General features: G+C 39.2%; 1 protein-coding gene across 1 annotated transcript; it reads right to left on the bottom strand.

The window, feature by feature from the left end:
* Positions 1–2432: 2432 nt before the first annotated feature.
* On the bottom strand, positions 2433–5516 carry LOC111891362 (uncharacterized). The gene is made up of 2 exons (XM_023887412.3): positions 4829–5516; positions 2433–3012 (listed from the first exon to the last, which is right to left on the bottom strand). The coding sequence occupies exons 1-2, from the start codon at positions 5395–5397 to the stop codon at positions 2589–2591; spliced, it is 993 nt and encodes a 330-aa protein (XP_023743180.1). The 5' UTR covers positions 5398–5516; the 3' UTR covers positions 2433–2588.
* Positions 5517–25265: the final 19749 nt, after the last annotated feature.

Raw genomic sequence — 25265 nt, 5'->3', positions numbered from 1 at the left:
GTTTCCCATAAGCTTCTATCATGAATATTCAAAATATGCATTAAAACTTTTGAAGGTTTTTAATAAAAATTACCAAATAATAATAATAATAATAATAATAATAATAATAACCATACATAGTATTGTGCTTTTTCACAAAATACTTTCATCAAAAGATGATTAAATCTATAACTTAGTAGAATACCAAAATACATTTTTAACTTGAAAAAAAAAAGTCGTGCACTTTTAAACTTTGAGCAGATAAGCATTATAAAATAGTTTCAAAAGATGAATAATAATTAACTAGAAAACATACATAATATTAATCTTTTATAGAAAAACCTTATCATATATAAAACAACTGAAACAACAAATCTTATGAATCCCATTAGAATGGTATAGAAAGAGACATAGCAAAATAACAAAAATTCCTTAAGTTTTATATAAATGTACGAATTTACTTTTTTACCTATGTTGGGTTCATTAAAACCGAAAATTTGCATTTTTTTTTCAGTTTTATCTTTTCGTGTATTTTTGGTTTATTAAAACCTTACGTTTGACATAAATGTTTGATTACTAACTTTTTTTAGTTCATTCAGAAATATTCATTTTTACTAAGTAAACCAGCAAAAATGGTAAAATTGAAAAAAAAAATCAAACATCCAACTTTAATAAACCAAAATTACATATAAGATAAATCCTCATATTTCTGTTAAATTTAAAGGTTTTTATGTCATTTCACCAAAAAGATATTCAATAGTCATAGGTCCATATGGGAAAAATAACTTCGTTCAAGAATGACATCCGACAAATACAAAAACAATTGCATGTCTTTATCATATAAAACTAACTTCTTAAAACTTATCCACAATCTATGCAAGAATACATGAGGTGTTTTTATGACAAGACCTTAAGCTATTAAGTGAAATTTATGATTTCTTCACAAAACAAAATAATCATAAATGGATGATAAATTTTATCATAAATTCATAATCAACTGTCATTTCTTTTCACAAAAATATTACTATTAAATTATTTTTATTTATGAATGTGTATCTATGAAGAGGAGTTGGAACTCATAGTTAGATGACTGTAAAAGTGGTTTGATTGTATTTGTACAGAAAAGGTAGGAACCGTACACGTGTCAATCAAGATGGCCACAGTCTACATTTTACAATCAATCTCCCTTTACGTGTTCCAAATGACAAGCATATAAATACAGCGTACACCACACCACATCTGTAATAATCGTGTGACCCACCACCAGGGCCGTTGATTAGACTCGATCACCCACGTGGCGTCCGATTACCGGTTCTACTCAACGTCTCCAAGACTTGTCCTGTTTTTAAGGGGGAGGGTGGGTCCCGATCTGCTGTTGATAGGACCATTGATGTTTATTTTACGTCCCTTCACCCAGATACCGACACGTGGAATGCGGGACCTAGCGCCCACGTGCGGACCACGCTGGGTTGTCAGAACAGACACTGGAAGAACATATTGCGTTGCTCTTCAAAACCTGCCACATGTGTTAGTTGAGTAAGTTTCACTTTATACCCCTTTATTATCATAAATGTTATATTTCTCATCCTTTTTTTTGTTAAAACTAAATCTTAAAAAGTTATAATTTTTATTTGTGTAGAAGAATTTGATTAAAAATAATTATAATTTTTAAAAAATATAAAATCTAAAAGTTAAAAATTTCTAACTACCAATTTTATTATATTTCATTTTAAAAAACCAACCTAAAAGGTCTAAGAAAAACTCGAAAAATTCATCCCATAAAAAATAATTAAATAAATTAAAGTGTAGAAAATAACAAAAGTTCTGACAACTCTCCTTATTCAATAAAGGGCTATTCTTATAAACCGAAAATTTTCATCCAAGGACCAAGATCATAAAAAAACGTTGTCTTTTTCGATAAAATTGAATCATATAAAGACTATTAACGAAATAAAAATAAGAGTAAATTGCACAAATGGTTCCTATGGTTTAGGATAATTTGCGCATTTGATCCCTAACTTATTTTTTTAACTCGGAAAATCCCTACTATTTGTTTTTGTTATACGTTTGGTACCTGTCTTAACTAAAAAATATACTTTGCCATTGATTTTTTTATTTATTTAAACCTCGCCCTCCTTACCTAGTCTACCGTTTTTTCCTATTTAAATAATAGTCTTTTTAAGTAAGACATGGACCAAATGCTTAATAAAAACAAACTGTAGGGACCAAACGCGTAACAAAAACAACTAGTAGGGATCTTCCGAGTTAAAAAAATAAATTAGGAACCAAGCTCATAAATTACCCCAAACCATAAGGACCATTCGTGTAAGTTACTCTAAAAATAAATAAATAAGGACGCCGATAAATCAAACTCTACATAACGAAAATAAAAACATAAAAAAGCCAATAGATCAACTCGATATAACAATGGCCCATTTAATCAACTCTCGATCTATCGCTTCAAGTACGCATAACTTTAAATTTCCAAAGTTACGCATCAATCGATTGTATAAAATAATACAACACGATCGAACAATTTACAAAAATGTAAAACCAAAATCAAAGAATCAAATTAGCATATATCAAATTATTCATCAACAATCTCAAAATCAACAGGATGAAGACGAAGACCCGAGACGCTGTTTCAAAACACGAAGAGCACTCCACATGAATCCGGATGCAATGAACATGAAGATACAAGCAACAATGGCATACTTGAGGCCAATGTTGACCAACATGTTGACCAAAAGACTAGCCAAAACAACCCCACAAAAGTTTGCAGAAATGGCAGACCAAAAAGGGATATCAAGGATGGAAGCTATGATGGCTCCAGTCCATGCACCAGTGCCTGGAAATGGCACTGCTACAAACAGCATTAGACCTAACCATTGGAACTCTTCAACGGGTCCCGCTTTTTGTTTTGCTTTTTTGAATAAAAGGTCTAGGAATTGAGCTGCTGGTTTACTTGTTCCAGCTAGGAATGTTGCTAGTGGTTTTAAGTAGAGTATGATCAAAGGCACAGGTACCATGTTCCTGAGAGGTTAAAATCATAGGTGTTAAATGTCATTTGTCATCAACAAAAATCTTGTAAACAAAATTCAAGCTAATAACATCTTTATGTGTAGAATGAGGATAATGTTTAGTTTGTTGGGTTTTAATTGTTTGTGATATGTAGTAGCAAATCACCCCCCAAACAAAAAGGTCCCACTGATATGCACTTTACTCCTAATTATGAAGGTTTAATCAAGGGAAGAAATGGTAGGAAAGGAGGAAGACAACAATCAAGTAGTGAAATAGCAAGATAGTTTGACGTTATATTGTTGTCGAATACAATAGTTTTGATACTCTATTAAATGTCTTTATTAACCATGTGTCCATGTAAATTTTCAATGTAGGTATTATTTTTAATGTTGTTACGTATGATAGTTTTAATATAATGGTAGAAACAATTGGACAATTAGGCCTGGGAATGAAACCACCTAGCATGTATGAGCTAAGAGTTCCTTTGCTTAATAATATCATTCAACAATAGATAAACAAACAAAAGAAAGAATAGGCTCACAAAGATATTATAAACTTTTTCGTTAACTCTCCAAAGGGTTATGTGTTGGTTAAGTCCATGGATGTTTAAGAAAAACTTGTTGTTCGGTTTTCTTGATGAAATGGTCAAGGAACTTGGAAAGAGAACGCATTGTGCATCGACCCCTGGGACCCTTAGTGCATCATGCTTTTTAAAACCAATATCTATATATAGTTGTGGCATACCATTACTTAGATTCTATACTCTACTTATTCTAGTGGCAACAACAACAAGGATATATACTTTATGAACTCCTCCCCTTAAATATGGTACCCCACCTTGTAAGTAAGTCGTGCGCGCGATTTAGGCACATGGGCACCACCATCAGGAAATAAATCCTAAAAGGTACTAAACACGTATTGATCCAAAAAGAATATTTCTTCCGACGTGACACGAGGCCTCACTTGGAAAGTAAACTAATCTCCATTCCCAAATTGTCAATAAAAAGAACCAAATAGATAAGTATCAAGCACAAGCCTACACTATGGCACTATAGTTTGAAGCTAACGATTATAGATATAGCATTGGGCTTCAACCAATGATGATACCACAACCAATCCCTCATGAAATCAATGGTAGAAAACATCCTAATCAAGGACTAGTCAGGATTTTTACAACAAATTAGGTCTTGTCTCTTCACTTAGGAACTTAGGACCCACTTAAACTTCCAAAGTCCAACTCCGGGATCAACAAATACATAAAAACCCATTAAGCCGAATTTGGAGCATGAGACTAAACTAGCAAGTTAAGGAACTTAAATGTCTTTTAAGACAGCAGGATACTCCTTTTTTGGCATCGACACATTTCCCTTTATCTACCCATACTTTCAACTTTGATATGTGACAAGAAAAATTAGGTGAAAGGTTGTATTCCATGTCTTCATTTCTTCCTATAAATCCCCAAACCTTATTTAGTTTTCATCGGAAAAGTTACAACTTTATCTCTAATTTCGGGAAGCAAGAAGAAACGCTTATAAACAACCAAAACAATAAAATCACTAGAAGATATATGACCAGAATTGATAGTAAACCAATGAAATGGCAATCAAATCTTCATTCGTCCTTTAAATCCCTAAAGAACAATTTGTTTGAGACATAGAATCATTACTTATAACTTATTTTAAATGCAATATTGATACCTTCGCCAATTTAATCAAGCACATGATTAAACCCCAAATTAAAAAAAAAAAAAAAAAAAACAAGTAAACATGAATAATATAAACAGATTGACAGTGAACTGATGAAAACAATGTTAGGGAAGTGGACTAACCCAAGAACAGATAAAACGGTGAGAAGAACAGGCTTGAGTTGTAACCAATACCCAACAGGAATAGCACCACGGAGCTCGATCACTGGGAGTGTAGCTAAAGCAAACACCACAGCTTCATCGGGCCAACCCGACCCTCTCAAGAAATTAGCGAACTTCAATCCGAAGCTCGAAGCTTTAATGGACTGCACAGCCGCATGTGCTTCTTGCGCTTTAGCATCCGCAGGAGAAAATGCATATAAAGCTACCGAAAAAGATGCCCATAACAATGCCCAAAATAAGAATTTCACTGGGGAGTCTTCAACCACCGGTAAATTGTCGTCTTTTTCAAGTTTTTCGAGAAACACGTTTGTTGTTGACGATGACGTTGAAGATTTTGTTGCTGTGCAACAAGGGTTTAGGCGAAAATTGAGATGAGACGAGGTTTTATAGGTTAGATATGGTTTTGAAATGGAATTGATTTGATTGTTTTCGATGAATAATAGGGTTGTTTGAAGGTTTGAGTGTCTAAAACCGGATTTTTTGTGGGAGATTGTCAAGCTTGTTGAAGGGTGCGGGAGATAAGAAGCCATTGATGGTAGAGAGTGAGCTTGTGCGAGAGAAACAAGGGTTTTAAACGCAACAGCTCAAAGGGTTTGGTGTTCGGTTTATAGAGAACATCAATTCTTTTAAAAATAATTTAATAGTGATATGCTTTTTCATAACAATTTAACAAAAACAACCCAAGAACAAGTAACATTATTAAATTATATGAAGTAATATTACAAAGAATTATGGGTGATGAAATCAAGGTTCGCCTCGTATCGTTTGTTATTATAAAGAAGTATAAAAAACGAATCTGAAATCGTTATACTTATATTCAAATAAAGTGAATGAAAGTTCTTGATTGTGTATCCTGATTATTAGGACAACAAAATATTGGATCTAATTTTCCGAGGTGTGTGATAAATCAATTGAAAAGATGAAAAGTCGTGAAAACAACATAGGGGAACGGACGGAAGTCCGACGACAAAATCATCCGGCAAGCCACAGGATTACGACTAACGAATATTCCAAAGGGGGCAATTAATCTGTAATGAACTGAGAGAGGTATTCACAAAGTATGGCGAGGTGGTAGATGTTTATCTAGCAAAAAAGAAGGATGCTAGTGGTTCCAATTTTGCGTTTATCAGGTTCAAAGGGGTAGGAGATACCATAGCCCTCGAAAGAAATCTTGGATCTGTGATGTACAATAACAGTATCCTTAAGTGCAATGTGGACAGATATATGCGCAACTCTAAAATGGAATTTGCTTCCAATGACTCCAGTAGAACACAAGTACGGCACTCCATTAGCAAACCGGATAAGGGTTGGATTAACAAACGCAGGTCGTTCGTTGACGTTGTCAAAGGGGAGAAAAACAACACCGTCATACATTTGGATGCACAAGCTGCTGGTACAGATCGATTTTCCAAAAAAGCCTTGGTTGGTGAAGTACACAGTATTGAACATCTCCGAAATCTACCATTGATCCTTGATGCTTATGGAATGGAAGATATAAAGGTATACTATCTCGGTGGTCTGATAGTCATGTTGTAGTGTCAATCTTCGACCAAAACCAATGAACTTTTCAAGGAGAGTGGTGTATGGGGGAATGGTTTAAGTGGATAACGCCAAAGGGGTTTGACAAAATCAGGTTTGAGAGACTTATGTGGCTCAAGATTGTGGGATTACCTTTGTATCTATGGAGTTCTGAGAATCTCACAAAATTTGGGAATCAATTTGGAAAAACTTTGGAGACTTCTACGAACTTATGGGAATCTGCCGACAAATCTAGCATCAAAATATGTATATTGACCGCCTCCAGAAAGAAAATCAATGACGAGATTACCATAGTCGTCGGGGGTCGTTCTTACGATGTGGGCGTGCTGGAATATGACGAGATATGGCACCCCTTTTGTATTGAGCATGATGAGGTTTCATCGATTTCAGACAGTTCTGATGATGAAGATGGAGATGAAGATGATGGGATCACAGAAACATGGCTGCCAAAGCAGGTTGGTGATGACGATCTAGAAGATGGAGAATTCATCTCGGTGAATCAACCTGAGAACGTAGATGAATACGTCGTCGTGAAGTCGGTGCCGATTACGAAATCCGGCGAGAGGGTGAATGAATCGACAAGAAATGGATCGCTTGCTCTTCCCGTACACGCCATCAATGAACCTCATGAAGTGCAGATGATCAATGAGGTCAACGCTCCTCTTCAACCCCCTAACCTTAGGCAGATGGACTGTTGTAGACCTAATGGGCTTCCAAAATGTGCTCCCAATAGTGGCCCAAATCTCTTTGGATTGACTCCTTCCAATCCAGAACGATCAAATGATTACACCGCTGGGGAAGTTTCATATAAAAGGAGAAGAATTATATACGGTGCTCGCCGAGACTCATCATATCCGATCCTTACTCCTATTTCTCAGGCCCTTGCAGGAACCGATGTTGCTTCGTCGGAGTCCTCCATTGACCTTAACATATCGATCGTCCAACCGGAGGGGGCTATCATTCAAGGTACAAACAGTTCTTGCTCCCAATCCTCCATCTCCACTCCAGAAGTTATAAAAACGGCCAGATTTGGGGTTCAATTGGGTTTCCAGATCGATGATGATAATGAAATCCTTAAAGAATCTTTGGTTGCGGCAGGCGATGGTGTTCAAAATGGAGCCCAATGAAGATCCTTTCACTCGACATCAGGGGGGTCGGAGAGGATTACAAAATAGATTGGGTCAGAACTCTAAAATTCACTCATAATGGACATTCACGCTAATCAACTTTCACGCTTATTGGGGAAATTCTGATTTTGATATTGAAGGGGTTAACTCCACTGGTATATCAGGTGGTTTATTAAGCATTTGGGATAAACACTTATTCTCCAAAATATCCTCCATAAAATCTAGATTTTTCATTGCTGTCAGCGGCTTCTGTAGGAGGATTGATGGTGAAACAACTATTGTAAATGTTTACGCACCGCAAGCTGTCTCAGAGAAAAAACTTTTATGGGATGAACTGTTGGAGCTGAGAAGATCAAAATAGGGGACATGGATATTATGTGGAGATTTTAATGTGGTCCGATGGCCTTCCGAAAGGGTAAACTCCCAATTTTGCATATACAGTGCTATGTGTTTCAATAACTTCATTCATGAAGCTGGCCTAACGGATCTAAGTATGGGTGGAAGGCGATTTACCTACATGAGAGATGATGATCTAAAATTGAGCAAATTAGACAGATTTTTGGTGTGTTCTAACTTCTTAACTGCTCAACCTCATTCATCTGTCAAAGCTTTTCCCTATGAGTTCTCTGATCACTCACCCATCATCCTCTCCAGTTCTCAAACAGATTTCGGGCCCCCTCTTTTTCGCTTTTTCAACTCCTGGATGCTCAATAACAAATTTGACTAGATCTTCAACCAAAGCTTGGTCGTCATTCTCTGGATATGGCATGTCGAATATGTTACTCCTTGTAAAACTTAAACACCTTAAAGTTGCAATCAAAACTTGGAGAGCAATTGAATCAAACAAGGAGAATCTGGGATTGGATACTCTTAAAAAGGAAATAAATAGACTTGATTTGGAAGCTGAATCACAAATCTTGACTGATCAAGAGATGGCAACTTACAAAATGGGAAAACAAAGATTAAGGGAGATCACAAAGTTAAAAAAAAGGATTTTCAGCAAAAGTCCAGGATTAAATGGCTAGTCGATGGAGACGAAAAGTCACGCTTCTTTCACAAAATTCTTAAGAATAACCACCATAAAAACAAAATTAATGGGTTAACCATCAATGGTGCTTGGAATACCGATCCTGCCATGATTAAAGAAGAAGTGCACAACTTTTTTAGTTTGAAATTCCACGAGCCCTGGCCGAATCGCCCCAAGTTCATTAATAGTATATTCAAGAAACTAACCACTGACGGGGGCCAATTTTTAGAAAGAAATTTTGGTGTAGATGAAATAAAAGTTGCGGTTTTCGAATGTGGAAGTGAGAAAGCGCCGGGACCGGATGGATTTACATTCAAGCTTCTAAAATCCAAGTGGGAGATCATAAAAGATGATATAATCAGATTTTTGAAATTCTTTGAAGAGATTGGAAGGATCTCAAAGAGCTGTGTGACATCCCCTTTTTTCATGGCCAGAAAAGACCGATTTGTTTATGCTTTGTTTTATAGATCATAGGAATATTTTAAAGAAAACAGTTGCGGAATTTGTTCCCAAACAAGATATGATAAAACTTTATCAAAACATTTCTCAAAGAGAATGTACTTTTCATTAAATAATAAAATCTCGGAATATCATGTTCCAATACAGACCAAAAGCATAAACAATATAAAATAGACCTTACAACAGTTATTTATAACTACTGATCTGTCATTGATATGTGTATTTTTATATATATTTTTATACACTTTATCTTAATATTTTGGCCTTATTTATTCTATTTTAGAACTAAAAAGTACTCATAATGCTTTGAACTATGTTTTGCAGCTATTTGTTGCCGATGAAGCGCAAAAGAAAAGACTGAATCGGGAACCGGGCTTAGAAGCTAAAAGAAATCAAAATTGCTGAAAAAGTGAGTACGCCCCGCGTAAGGAAATAGTACGCGCCGCGTACACCTTTGCACCGGATAGACTTGATCGCGTGATTATCTTGAGTACGCGCTGCGTAATCCTAAGTACGCCCAGCGTACTTAGGTCGGCCACAAAGATTATAAATATCGATTTTTAGCTAACCAGGAGGGAGGATTCGACTTCTAACCTAATTTAGTCGACAATTAACTTCTGTTAAGCCATTTTGAGGGTCTAGAAGGCGGCCGGAAGGCCGTTAAGCTAACGGGAGCGGAGATCGGAAGGATTGGAGAGCGGATACACGTTGATTATCATATGGTTTGCTGACGTGACCATGTTTAGCATTCTATGGTGGTACTTTTCTGTATTTAGTTTCTGATTTAGGTGTAAAAACCTTTTACTTTGTGTTTATGATTGAATGAAGCTTTGATTATTAGACTAATTGCTATATTAAATAGTTTATTTGTGTTTAATTTATCTTGCCAAGCTTGTTTAAAGATCCTCATGTGTTAATGATGATTATTTTCTGTTAATTGTTAAGTGAATTGAGTTGCTTGAACATCTGCTTGATTTGCTTGTCTCTTATGATTTTTGATGACCATCGAGATTATAAGACTAGAAATAACGAATGTGAAACTAGGATTAACTTGAGAATAAGTAAGTTAATGTGTGAGCCTTGTTTGATGACCATCAACAAGAGGTTGATTAAATGTCTACATTGATTAACTATATTTACAAGTCTTGCTTGATACGAACTGAACACTAGGAAGCATGTTAGTTTAATCAACTGATCACTGTTTGAATTGACTTGTTTGCTAAAGGATTAGTTATAGTGAACGCGAATCTAATCATTTTAGGAATCGGTGAACATTGAATAAATGAATTTGTGTATGCAATTGTCTATGTTTTAAGGTGTAATTTATCTAAACCCAAGTACCTGAAGAGATGTGCTTTCCTGTTAGTTTATCGAGAGTTGTTAATTGATTTATTAAACCATTTTATTATTTTCGTGTAACTTGTAACCTATAATCAAATATATTAAGTTAATCCACCGTTCCCTGTGATCGACACCCGACTTACCTAAGCTATACTATAATCTGACTAGGTACACTGCCTATAAGTGCATAGATAGTCTAAGTTTGTTAGGTTATAAATATTAAAATTAGTGGGTACTTTTGTGCACATCAAGTTTTTGGCGCCGTTGCCGGGGAACGGCTTGTCATTAATTTATTTTATTTGATTATTTGTTATTTGTTTTTAGTTAGTTTTTAGTTAGTTTTAATTTTTAGTTTGATTTTCGATGATATCATTTCACTTGTCGGGAAGGTTCTTGTTTTTATTTTGCAGGAATTTGGGATTGTACACATTGCTTGACTTTACTTTTGGCATGGGTTTCGGGAATGAAAGCGACTAGGGAATTCTTGACCTGCTTAGCCTACTACTTTGTTGATTTGTCCTACTCAATCCATGAGGCGTAGTATAGCAAGGCGTATTGTGGTGGTTAAGTGGAAGACCGAGCTCTTGCTGTTCTTGACTAGTTAGGTCACTTCTTGTTCCGCTTTTAGTTAAAGGTGCAAGGAAAACAAGGGAAATATTCTAACGGGTCCCGAAAGCGGGTATTTTCGTAACCAATTCTTGCATGCAAAGGTTTTTGATCAACCGTTGTCGTTTGATCTCGACAAAGATAAGTGGTTATGATGTCTCACATTTTTAATTTTTTTTATCACTCATCGTGAAGTCATCATTAGCTGAAGAAATTAAAAAAAAAATATAAATAAATAAGTTTTAAGTCCCTTAATTAAATAATTAAAAGAAAAGGAAGTTAAATTAAAAAAGGAAGGAAGAAAATTAAACGTACGCCCCGCGTAAGTTACATTACGCCCAGCGTAATTCAACACCCGGTTCGCGAATGAATATTTCAGGGGGGTTGAGGTACGCCCCGCGTACCCTTGTGTTACGCCCAGCGTACATCAGCGGCCAGGTATATCTCTTGACCCATTGACTTCTTCTTTATTCTTTTCACATCTCCTCTCTCGCACACGAACTGTGACGGCCAAGAGCTCCTAAACATTTTCGATTGTGCTTCCTTTCTTGTTAAATCCACCACACAAGTAAGTATTTAGGATACTCAATAGCTTGGATTTGTGTTTAATTCAAAGGAATAAGCTGCATTTAGCTTTTGCTTAAAATCTAGGGTTTATATATTTTTCGAATTAGGGCCGATTTTGCAAATGTATGTGTTGAATAGGGCTTGAATGGACCGATTTCGTTTAATACATTAAACCCTCGAGCTTAATTTCGTCTTAATCCCGTCCCACAACCATCGATTTGACCTCAGGGACGACGCCATGCATAACCTGCTAACTTCGAGTTCTTGGCTGATTTCGAGTTCTTTGACTACTTTATGCAGTTTCCCTGATTAAGTGGTTGTTAATTCTAAATAGTTACGAGATTATGGGAATGGAATTCTAAAGATGGTCCCGATTCTATCTTACAGCCTGTGGACCACGACATTTTAAAATTCTGTTGCCCCTGCTGTGTTGATTTTTAAGTTTGAATATGATTAGGGAACACGCAAAAAGGAACCAACACAGATTCGTGCATCTGGAAGTACGCCCAGCGTACGCTGAACGTACGCCCAGCGTATTGCCCTTATCCAGCTCCATTTTTTTTTGGTTTAAAAATCTATTAATGCTGTGATATTTGGTTTGGTTTTGTGTTTTGTGTTTATATGTGCAGATTATGGCTCGAAGGATACAAAGAACCAACCCTCCCGAGGATGTGACCGATCATCGCTTTTTACAATTTCCGCAAACGCTGAACGATGCTACCCGGGCGCGTTATGTCACCAGCTTGAGCTTGCTTCTCACAAAGGAGATTGACATTGCACCCTCATTTGATTGGGAATTGGCTACCAGGACTGGACTTGTTGCATTGATCCAGGAATTTTTGCAATACACACACTCGGACGCGAGTGGTGTGGAATTGTTTGTGTGTCAGGGATGGGCGCGTTTGTTCACGATCCAGGAGCCTGTGTATCGGGAGTTTTTGCTGGAGTTCTACGCTACAGTTTCCTATGATCCTAGGAAGCCACTCGATGACAGGACAGCCTTTGCTTTCAGACTGGGAGGAGTGAGCCGGGAATGCAGCGTGATAGAGCTAGCTACTCGGGTTGGTATTTACACAGCCGACGAGACAAGGAGTGTCCACTTCCTGGCATTCCTTGCTGACTGTCTTACGGAACGGCCGGCGGACTATAATGAGAACACCTTTTGGGCCGAGATTACGGGAGGAGTCTATACACCATCTACCGCTCGAGGGGGGATGATTCGGTCCACTACATACCGAATGTTGCACCGGTTGATTTCTATGTCTCTCACGCATCACAAGAATAGTGAGAGAGTGCCTTCGACAGACCTGTATTTCCTATGGGCACTAGTTACTCCAGGGAGGCACCTGAACCTTCCAGTTGCTTTAGCTGCATACTTGGGACGGAGGGCCAGGGGACTTCGGGGAGATAGCCCGATATGCGGAGGGCATTTTATCACACGGTTAGCTCGATCATACCAGTTGATGACACGTGAGATCATGAGATCGATGGTGTTTCACGACATGAGGCCGATGAGTCTTCAGCTATTGGAGTCGATGCGCGTATTAGAGCGGGGAGGTGATGGTGTTTTGAGAGTTCGAGCAGATGATGAGGCAGATGAGGAGGGTGCTGCCGAGCCACAGCCGAGACGAGTCCAGCGGCGTCGACCTGCTCCTCGAGGAGCGCAGCAGGGACCTGAGCGGGAGATTGATATGCGCTATCTGGCTCAGGGCATTGATCGTATTAGCGAGTATGTTGCACATGTGGACATGCAACAGCGGTGGTATGGGAATGCGTTGAACGCATTCTTTGCCCATCAGGGGTTTCAGTATTCGGTTCCCTTTCCACCACCATTCCAGTCACGATTTGATGGGGCCGGTACTTCTGGGACACAGCCACATGATGATGGAGATGATGAGTGATCCTTTTTATTTTGTTTATTTTGTGTTATTTTTAGTTTAGTTTAGTTTTTTTTTATTTGGTGTGTAATTAAACTTTGATTTAGTTTGTTTTACTTTTGTTTTCCATGTTGATGCTCTTTGGTTGTTTAGATTTCTGCAGAATTTTCGCCCTTAGAAGGCTGGCAGTAAGTTCAGTAGCTAGGTCCGACTGTTGCTTGAGAGAGCGGTTTGAGAGTTGAAGATTATAATCAAGACCCATAATTTGTCATAAGTGTGGGGTGCATATTTATTTCGTGAGCGATCGTTTTAAAGATGGGCATTTTTACGATGTTTTGACTCTTATGATATGGATGAGCAGTTCCCACACCATAGAGTTTTATTTTGACGCGAGGAAGACGTATCATCCCGGCTGCCACGACATGGTTGACACTTTCCTATGTTATGGGGGATTTTTCATCGCGAGTAGAGGATGTCATTCTCGACGAGACGACGTGGTCGACACTTTCCCACGTCATGGTTACTATACTTTGCATTTATTTGCAATATTTTGCACCACATTTTTGAAGATGGCGGTCTTGATTTTATTTTTCGGCAAATTCAGAGGCAGCAGTTCCAGTTTTCAGTCTTTCGGCGATATTTGAAGCAACTTGTAGCAGCCCCATTCGATCTCGCCACAACTACCCAGGGGAGTCTGTTCCTTTTTCTCCCTTTTTATGTTCTTAATTCGTTTTAGCATACAATGAGGGCATTGTATGAAATAAGTGTGGGGTAGGGGATCGGTAAAAGTAAATTAAAATTAAGAGAAAAAAAATGAAATTGCTAGAATTTAGGAAAATTTAAAAATTTTAAAATTTGAAATAATAGTTTAATTTAGAAAAATCTAGTGATAATTTAAATTTTGCTAATATTGTATGAAATGATCCGATAAGAACTCAAATGTTTAGTGGAGCCAATATACGTTATAGTGCATTTGTGGCCTCCCTTATTTTAGTGAAATCATGGAACAAAAACACAACCCCGCTTGGTTTGAGGGATGCAATATGTTTAGCAGCCTAAACCTGAAATGTATCCAGGAAAATTATTATCATTAACCAATAAAGGTTGAGGTTGAGCGCCTCTGCTTAAGCATGTAGGGTTTTGAGTGAAAAAAAAGTGAGTTACATGAAAAAAAAAGAAAAAAAAGGAGAATTACGAAAAAAGTTTGAAGAATTTTGGAGCAAATAAAGTAAAGATCAAAAGATCAAAATTCTGAAGAAATTCAAAAAGTTGAAGATACCAGAAATCAATTCAAATAAGGTGTTGAATTCAAAGAAATCAAAGATCAAATGTCAAAGAAATGAAGAATTCAAATAAAGCTCCATAGTGGTATCGGAAAGTTGTAATTTTCTAGAATATGTATGCTTAGGTTGCTCAACTAAAAATACCTTGAGGTTAGGAGGTTTTCTGCGGATGGATTCGGAGGGTTGCATAAAATGAGCATTGTTCGGAAAAAGTGGGCGAGTGTTTATGAAGATTGTGAGTATTTAAAATATGGGGGGGTACTTTAGGAAAATATTAGACACAAATGTACGCGTTGAGGTCTTGGCATAATGGCTGAGTTTTAAATGGATTGTTTAGTGCAATATTGGTAAAATAAAAGTAAATTTGCTTGGGGGCAAGCAAAGGCTAAGTGTGGGGTATTTTGATATGTGTATTTTTATATATATTTTTATACACTTTATCTTAATATTTTGGCCTTATTTATTCTATTTTAGAACTAAAAAGTACTCATAATGCTTTGAATTATGTTTTGTTGCCGATGAAGCGCAAAAGAAAAGACTGAATCGGGAACCGGGCTTAGAAGCTAAAAGAAATCAAAATTGCTGAAAAAGTGAGTACGCCCCGCGTAAGGAAATAGTACGCGCCGCGTACACCTTTGCACCGGATAGACTTGATCGCGTGATTATCTTGAGTACGCGCTGCGTAATCCTAAGTACGCCCAGCGTACTTAGGTCGGCCACAAAGATTATAAATATCGATTTTTAGCTAACCAGGAGGGAGGATTCGACTTCTAACCTAATTTAGTCGACAATTAACTTCTGTTAAGCCGTTTTGAGGGTCTAGAAGGCGGCCGGAAGGCCGTTAAGCTAACGGGAGCGGAGATCGGAAGGATTGGAGAGCGGATACACGTTGATTATCATATGGTTTGCTGACGTGACCATGTTTAGCATTCTATGGTGGTACTTTTCTGTATTTAGTTTCTGATTTAGGTGTAAAAACCTTTTACTTTGTGTTTATGATTGAATGAAGCTTTGATTATTAGACTAATTGCTATATTAAATAGTTTATTTGTGTTTAATTTATCTTGCCAAGCTTGTTTAAAGATCCTCATGTGTTAATGATGATTATTTTCTATTAATTGTTAAGTGAATTGAGTTGCTTGAACATCTGCTTGATTTGCTTGTCTCTTATGATTTTTGATGACCATCGAGATTATAAGACTAGAAATAACGAATGTGAAACTAGGATTAACTTGAGAATAAGTAAGTTAATGTGTGAGCCTTGTTTGATGACCATCAACAAGAGGTTGATTAAATGTCTACATTGATTAACTATATTTACAAGTCTTGCTTGATACGAACTGAACACTAGGAAGCATGTTAGTTTAATCAACTGATCACTGTTTGAATTGACTTGTTTGCTAAAGGATTAGTTATAGTGAACGCGAATCTAATCATTTTAGGAATCGGTGAACATTGAATAAATGAATTTGTGTATGCAATTGTCTATGTTTTAAGGTGTAATTTATCTAAACCCAAGTACCTGAAGAGATGTGCTTTCCTGTTAGTTTATCGAGAGTTGTTAATTGATTTATTAAACCATTTTATTATTTTCGTGTAACTTGTAACCTATAATCAAATATATTAAGTTAATCCACCGTTCCCTGTGATCGACACCCGACTTACCTAAGCTATACTATAATCTGACTAGGTACACTGCCTATAAGTGCATAGATAGTCTAAGTTTGTTAGGTTATAAATATTAAAATTAGTGGGTACTTTTGTGCACATCAGTCATCCAAAATCTCTCGCCATGTCAACCAACTTATGCTCCTGTGCCACTACCTGTGATACAAAGAAAACTGAGTGGGTCAGGCTTGGGAGCCTGGTGAGCATATAGGGTTTTCAACCCACAATAATATAATTATTATATTTAATCATCAAAAAATCAACTTAATTACCCATCCCCATTATCTTCTTTATTTCTTACGGTTTTACCTTAAGAATCAACTATCCTTCCTTCATTCATTCATAAGGATTGACCGAAGGAATTGACACAAAGTCCATTGCTACCACGATTTATACAACAGGCACTACGTCACATAGTCGCCAGGGTTTATACAATAGGCACTATGTCGCATAGTCACCAGGGTTTACACAATAGGCACTATGTCTCATAGTCACAAGGGTTTATACAATAATCACTACGTCTCATAGTCACCAGGGTTTATACAATAGGCACTACGTCTCATAGTCACCAAATATTTTATCTACCCATGTTCTACCCAACATATTTGTAGATATAAAATACATATACTATAACGACCGAAAAATTCCAACCAATTTAAACTTCTCAAAAACAACCTGATTTCATTAAATTATTACAAAAAGGTTTTCAATACAATTTATTTAGAATATTCCCATAATCACATCACAACATAAACATGAGGAGCGGTACGATCACGCCTTCGCCTTGCCACGGTCTCCTGAAGAACCTGAAAAACATTAAACCACAACTGTAAGCCCGAAAGCTTAGTGAGATATCCCCAAAATACCAACTGTCACAACTGGAAATTTTGTGTCATGTAATCTATACATTCAAGCTAATGTGAATCAAAAACTTAAGAACATGATTGACACCTATGATTATGACTTCAAAAACTTCAATCAAATACATTATACAAGTACTACAAATAGTCATCAAACAATTGGAAACCCTAGAAGTCCTTGTTTAATGTCCATTTTGGACTAGGACTCCCTTATTGGATCCAAGTGGACCAATAAGCTTCCAATTAGACTATCATGGGCTTAGAACCCTAATTGGGCTCTAATTGGACCCACACTAATTTATTTCAACATTTTGGGCCATATTGGGCCTAGAATGAAATGAATTGAAAGCTTTGATCCATGAATACCCTAAACTAGTTCAACAAAAATGGAAAAAAATCATACTATATTCTTTTATGAGAAAATTCACCCAAATTAACTCTAATATTGGGCTTACGGGCAAAGGCCCAAATTCTTCCTTTTTCCCTTTCAAATTCTCGGCCCAAGGCCCAAGTCCAAGAAGAAATGGAGGAGTTGACTATTTGCTTGCCACCTCATTAATATCCAACATGTTTCCATGCACAACTCATACTTCTAAGAGCATATCACTTCAAAGATCACATCTCTTCTTCCTACCTCTCTCACTCTCGGCCATACACCCACACACACTCACAAAAATCTCTCACATTCTCTCAAGAACATCCCCCCTCTCCACTCAAAAATCTCGAGTTTTAGGAAGCATTCAAGAGGAAATTTCCACAAATTCTTCATCTAAGGTAAGATTATGCATGGATCTATGATTTAGATTCTTTTTGTTATCAAAATCCCTTCCTAATCTATGCAAAAATCGTGATCTTGCATCCTAGAACCATCTCAAACTCGAGATCTACCAAGGAAAGGTGCTAAGGCCAAAAATCACCAAGTTTTCTTCCATCTTTTCTTCCAAAAACCGAAATCACACACCAAGGTGAGCTTCATACCCCCTATTTTCTGTTTTTATGAGTTTTGTGGGGGGGGAATACAAGTGAAAGTGTAGATCTATATGTGTTTTGTATGCCTTGTATGATTTCCATGCTTACATGTATGCATTTGTGTGTTATAATGTTGGATCTAGCCATAAAACCCCTCAAAACCGAGATATATCTTATGTTAAATGATTTTAGCATCAAATATATTTCTACATACAAAGTGTTTCAAGAAAAATAGCTAAGTAGTTTAGTAACAATTTTCTTTGGGCTAAAAACACAAATTTTGGGCCTAAAATGTGAAAAATACAAAATTAAGGGCCCAAATTGACATATCACGAATTCTGATGGATGAGGTGTGCCAAAACAGTTTCAATAAAACAATTTCTGGAAATTTACTCATTTAGAGGATTAAAAACATAAATTTCAAGCTTAATGGGCTAAAAATGACATTTTCGGCCCAATGAGGCCCATTATGCGAGATTTTCTGTTTTGGAGGGCCAAAACTGTATTTTTCTGTAAAACAGTGGACTATAAGTGTTCCAAATCCTTTTCAAAGGTTTAAAATGCTTTTTAAATTCAAGAAGGACCAAAGTTGCAAAAAAAATTTACAATTTGGGCCAAAATTGTCAAAGTTGCGAAAAAGAAGGGTTATAACCGAGAAAACTGCATTTTCAGGGACTTAAACTGTTTTCTATGAAAAATATGCTGAAAAATATTAATTTCAATAATTTTTGGTGTTGAAATGTCAAGAAAATTGATTTAAGGACCAAACCGGAAAGTATTCAATTAAAGGGTTGAAAAAGTAAATTTTACAAACAATGAGGGGCTGAAACAGAAAGCTTTCAAGGCTAAATCCAATACATGCAAGTTGATCAAACAATGGTACCGCGACTGTCGACGAAATACAATACACTACAATACCAAAATCGTTGTAAAACGAATTGGTTCGGTCTCGAACCAATGAAAATCCGAAACTACTAACATGGCGACACTACGATACATACAAATAATGTTTGGGAACTCAATTTACATGCGAGTGTGCACAGACGTCTACGCACCATCTTTGGGCCCCAAAAGTGTAAAATCTTGTTTGTTGGGCCTAGCTAGCCCAATGACCTGATCTTAAGGCCCGAAGACATTTTTTTTCTACGAAGTGTTGGGTTTCACCGACTTGGCACAACGTAGAGGGACTTTCAATGGCTTGTATACTACTGGTCCCCAAGGGTCCTTTGGTATTGCTAGTAAAGTCTACATTTTTTTGCGAGGCGGGTCGGGGACCCCTCGTACACATTTTATCCCCAACCGGCTAATAGAGTCATCGAGGTCTTCGTGTCCTCTTTCTCTCCGGATGTGGGACGACACGTAGTCAGGGCGGCTGGATAACGTGATTAGTACGGACGACGCCTTCGGGATCGTTAGTATAGCTATAAACTGGGCGTTTGTGTAATGCGGGTTTGTAGTAATTAATCATGCTCAAAAATAATCCAACATCGCCTGGGAACGAGACTACTCTTTTTGTAATGGTTTCAACGTAACTTCATGGAACTCAAAGGATTAGGAAAACATCGGGTTTTCCTAGGTTTCTCAATACATATCGGATTCGAAATGCATACAAATTTTAGCGAACAATTTTTTTGAAGTATAGAAACAAACAAGCATACCTATGGATCTTCACACCTTTTTGACTATACTATTTTCAGAAAATATCGGATTTTCTGGTGGTTTTCAAACAATACGAAACATTGGATTTCAAAACACTACTTATGAACTCACCAACATTTCATATGTTGACGTTTTTCAAAATACTTGTATTCTCAGGGAACCAGTGAATCAAAGGAAATCATATTCAGTGATGGCTTGCAGTTTATTTATGTACGAATCGAACAATTTATTTTTGGGGATGTAATATTTAAACAATGTATTTCATGTAAACGCTACTGGTTGTACTATATTAATGCATGGTGACGAATGTTGTTATGTTTCATATATATTCAATGTTATGGTATTCAATTGAGTCCCAACAGCCTCCGGACGTTTCCGCCGTCTGGTTCGGGGGTGTGACACCAACCACATATACCATACACGCATAACATGCCATATCATGTCCGATCACAGAACAGCCATGCACTTCGGGTCTACTGTGTGACTGGTCCGCCGCACCGGCCAACAGTCCACCTGGTCCACTCTCTGAGTCTACAGTATGACTGGTCCGCCCGCACCGGGCCTTCAGTCGGCCTGGTCCACTCTCCGAGCCTCGGCACGTCTGGTCCGCCCTCTTGGGGCCTACAGCCTATCCGGACCGCTCGCTGGGCCTTCGGGACAACCGGTCCGCCCTGGGTATCTTGGCCTACAGCACAGAGCAGGACCCGCCTCAACCCAACTCCAGTCCAAACAACCATGTGCACATAAACATACAATCATATAACAATTCACAGTCAACAAGCCGATCAAACAGATCACATAGCATATCATCATCCTAACCAGGATACCGACTTAATCGGTCACTAGCATAGCATCACCCTACATATCAGGATACCGACCTCAACCAGGTCTCTAACATACACCATCCTAGCTACCGAGATGCAAACATATCAAAGCAATAACATAACAACAATACCCGGATCTCAATCTGATAAAGGGCTGGCCTTGGTGCCTTAGACCCTGTTGATATAGTGAGGATAACTCACCTCGCACTGCCGAAACTCTAAACTGAAGAAGCAGATTCTCGAATCACCGACTCACCGAAAAATCCCGAACTAGCCAAAATAGCACAAATAATCATTAGGCTAAGCACAATACCCTTCCAATGGTAAATTGACCATTTTACCCTTAACTCAATCCAGCCCAACACTAGGTAAGCTCCCAAGCCCACCATTGGCCCAAAGTCCAGAAGTCCAAAGCAAAGCCCATTATTGGCCCAATTTACTAAATTGGGCCCACCTCACCAAATGGACCTAAACTCACGATCCATAACAACCAATGGGCCCACAATACTCTATCCATAATGTCCAGTCACCGCCCAAAATCCAGCAGCCCAAACCCTAAGGCCCAAAATGAAAACCCAACAAAGGGAGTACGCTGGGCGTACCTTCCTTGGTATGTTGGGCGTACACGCCGATTCGCAACAGGGGATCGGGACACTGACTCGCTACGCGGGGCGTACTCACATGTTACGTGGGGCGTAACTTCGCTACTCATTAAGTCCCCATAACTTCTTAATGGCATAAGCTCTTAAGCCCAAACTTCAGATTCCTAGGCCAAACATGCCTAAGATTCATAAAGTCTCAAACTTTATCACTTGGGACGTCCATAAAGACCTTAATCCAAGGTCTTAATCCATTAAGACCCACATATCTCACACATGGAACAACCACAACCCTTGGGACCTCATTTTCTCACTCAAGACCTCTCCTAAGGTCTGAAAGGACAGATAATCTTGCCAACTCGAAACATGCAACAAGATGAGGACTTTTGGGACCAGAATGGTGTCAAAGCTTCACAACACATAGATCTACACAATATTAATGCCAAGCAAGAAGTTTTATACCTCAAATAGGCTCCAAAGGATGATGTCTTCCCAGATCTATAAGCTCCAACCGTTCCTCTCCTTCTTTGACAACTTCTCCTTTCTTCATTTATGCTATCCTTTGCTAATCTAAGCTTTTCAAGACCAAACACACCCAATCAAGGAGGTGGGACGGCTATCTTAGGGTTTCTGAGGTTAAGGGAGAGCTTATGGAGGCTAGGGTATGAACCAACATGTTCCTTATATAGTGGCTGACCCTAATTTTAGGGTTTTAGAAATCTGAGAGTACGCTGGGCATACTCAGCCTTGCACCCGCGTCCATATACGCCTTACGCTGGGCATAATCCCAGCTTACGCTGGGCGTACTCGGCGAGTCCCCAAATTTCATACTTGGCCCTCATTAATCCACTTTTCCCACAAGATGATCAAAATACCACTTCTCTTAAATCCCGGGGACTCACAATTAGGTACTCTTAAGAACGGGGCGTTACAATTCTCCCCCACTTAAATTAGGCTTCGCCCTCGAAGCCTTCGGCACCTCTACTCCAGAACTTCTCCCGCCACGCACCACCTGGCATTAACCCAACCAGGTTCCTCAAGACGCAACCATCGAAACCCAAAACTCACTTTCTCCTTTCTAGCGGTGTCCTGACTACCGCCTCAAGCCGGCCACCGGCTTCACCCTCTGATAACCACACCTATCAGGCTCCACACTTATCAACTGAGTACCACTCCATGGCACTTTCTCGATCCTGATCACAACAATCATGTGGCTCTTATGAGCTAGATATAACCTTGAACCACCGGGTTCCCGATCCGAGTCCAATTCTATCCACTCCATGCTGACAGAATGACACATTCTTCAGCCCTAAAGCAACTACCATGAGTTCTCCTCTAGCAATCACATGCACATGCTGAACTAGCTCTAGTACCCTCGGAATGGAAAAACCCGCCACACTAACGACACCTCCAAACATCCCTCAGGATGAATCACCACTACATACGCAATTCCTCGATCAGAATCAAACTGGAAATCCAAGACTCCCTCCTAGCATCCTTTCCGAGCCTCTTGGCTCTACCCTTGCGGAATTCCTTCCGCAACCTCAGCAGACATCCCATCCGGATGTGTTTCCATACCACTGCCGCAATCATGTTGCTCAAAGACCCTAATTGGATCACTCCAATCACAACTATGCGCTGCTGCTTTCACTTTCGTGAACTTACACTCCCTTCCGGAACTACATTCCTCTCTCTTTCCCTACCAAGGGAATCCACTTGGCCGCCTTGTCACTGCGACAAGTGCCACGGTGCTCGTCCGATGCTACACCACTCCCTTATAGCATAACCGCTATCCATGCAACACACATGCTCTGAATCTGCTCACAAGGACTCTCGAGTCCATGCACCATCTCCACTAATCGAGATCAATACCCGGGGCCAGACCTTCCAATGCTAACATATCACGACATACTCAATCCATTTCCTCGAACCGATCTAACAATACCTGCAGAGTCTTCAGCATGACTGGACCGCCTTACCAGGCCTTCAGCCAATCTGGACCACTCTCAGAACCTTCAGCCAATCTGGACCGCCCTCCAGGGCCTTCAGCCTGGCTAGACCGTTCTCTAAGCCTTCGGCCTGACTGGTACGCCTACCGGCCTTCAGTCTATCCGGTCCGCTCAACTAGCATCCATCATTCCGAGTTATCTCTCCGGGAAACCCTCCCATGCATACTGTTCTAGCCCTCTAGGGGTTCCGAACTCTATTTCCATCATACATACTCAATCCTGGCCTGATCCCAGGCCCTCCACAATCAAATGTCCTAGGTCTGTATCCCGCCCCGCATGCCTGCCACTTACTCATACCAGCCTATCCTCTTGGCTGACAGAACACTGCTGAATCCCAAGCAGCTAAACAACCTCCGATGCTCATCGATCTTCCGGAGAATTTTCCAATTCTCCCCCACTTATAGTACTGACTAACAACCACCGGTTGCCATCACCGACCTCCCTCAACACCCTACACAACACAAACACTTACACGCGAACTGCATCCCGCTAGCACTAGCAACCTTCACCAAATCACTTTTCAACACTGATCATCTCGAGCTCGAAAGAAACTCAATCTTCAGCTAACCATTCCTCAGACTGCAGATGTTATCTGACATTCAGACCAACGCCAGATTTCCACTAATAACCCTCATGAATGATAACCAACGAAATTCCCAACACCAATCCATAACCAAACCATAACCCTTAAGGAACAACAAATACCACACAGAAAACCACATAATGAGACTAGCAGATAAATACTACTCCACAATAATCACAAGATAACAAGACATCAAGAAAGAAACATACCCGCAACTGCATCCGACACTGCTCTGATGTAACACCCGAAATCAGAAAGGTCAAGAAAGGAAAGGAAAAACCCTAGGTTAAAGAGGGTTGACTCGTCGAGTCCAGGGAGGAACTCGGCGAGTCGGAGCGGGATCTGGGTGTAAAGTAAGTGACCGACTCGGCGAGTCGGCAAGTGGACTCGGCGAGTCTGGTCTGGGTTGGGAAACCCTAATTTCGGGACTTGGTACCCTATTTAAGCATCTTATTCTCTTCCCTAGGGCTCATTTGCGGCCCTTATAGTCCAGAACCAAAAACCCTAAGCCTCCATTGTTGCTCATTCAAGCTTTCTTGCCATTTTGGGTGTTTTGAAGGAAGAAGGAAGAAGGCACCCATTGGGGATTCAAGGATTGGCAGTAGATCCAGAGTTTGTGAGGTCTTCCAGAACATTTGAAGGTAATGAGTCGCTACCTTCCCTCTTTTGCATATAGATCAACCTTTATCATGAGATTTGGGGCTTTTAGGGCAAGTTTAAGAACCATTTCGAGTTAGAAGCCCAGATCTAAAGTTGCTACTTCAGATCTAAGTGTATCTTGGCCTAGAGAATCATAAAGTATCAGTCTTTGGGTTGATTGTTAAGCCCCTTTGTCTTAAACCCTAGTTTATATTGTTTTGAGCCTAGATCTCCTTAGCTACACGTAAAGTTTGCCACTTTACGTAAGGAATAGGCTTTAGAAGAGTGGATCTACAGTTTGGAGTCCATGCATGAATCAAAAGTCCTCTGCATGTATGTAGATATGAATGGACTCGGCGAGTCCTTCGAGTGGACTCGGCGAGTAGCATGAAGATGAGGAGGAACTCGACGACTGGGATGAACAACTCATCGAGTTGGATGAAGTTGGGCATGAACTCGGCGAGTTGGAAGAACAACTCGACGAGTTGGTTGAAGATTGCCTTGGACTCGACGAGTCTATTCGTGGACTCGGCGAGTCAGGTCGCGAAACCCCAAACCCTTCGAGTTGAGACTCGAATCAGTGAGTCGGGTGGAGACTCAGCGAGTTGGACAGGACAGGACTCGGAAATCGCTGGACTCGACGAGTCATGGACTGACTCAGCGAGTCGAGTCGTGAATAGAAGGACCCTGAGCATATGAAATCGGCGAGTCAGTAGGTGGACTCGGTGAGTAGGATTGACCTGGAAGGTTGACTTTGACCAG

Source organism: Lactuca sativa, chromosome 3, assembly GCF_002870075.4.
Source record: "Lactuca sativa cultivar Salinas chromosome 3, Lsat_Salinas_v11, whole genome shotgun sequence".
In the NCBI taxonomy this organism is placed as follows: Eukaryota; Viridiplantae; Streptophyta; class Magnoliopsida; order Asterales; family Asteraceae; genus Lactuca; species Lactuca sativa.
This window is presented reverse-complemented; position numbering and strand designations above follow the sequence as displayed.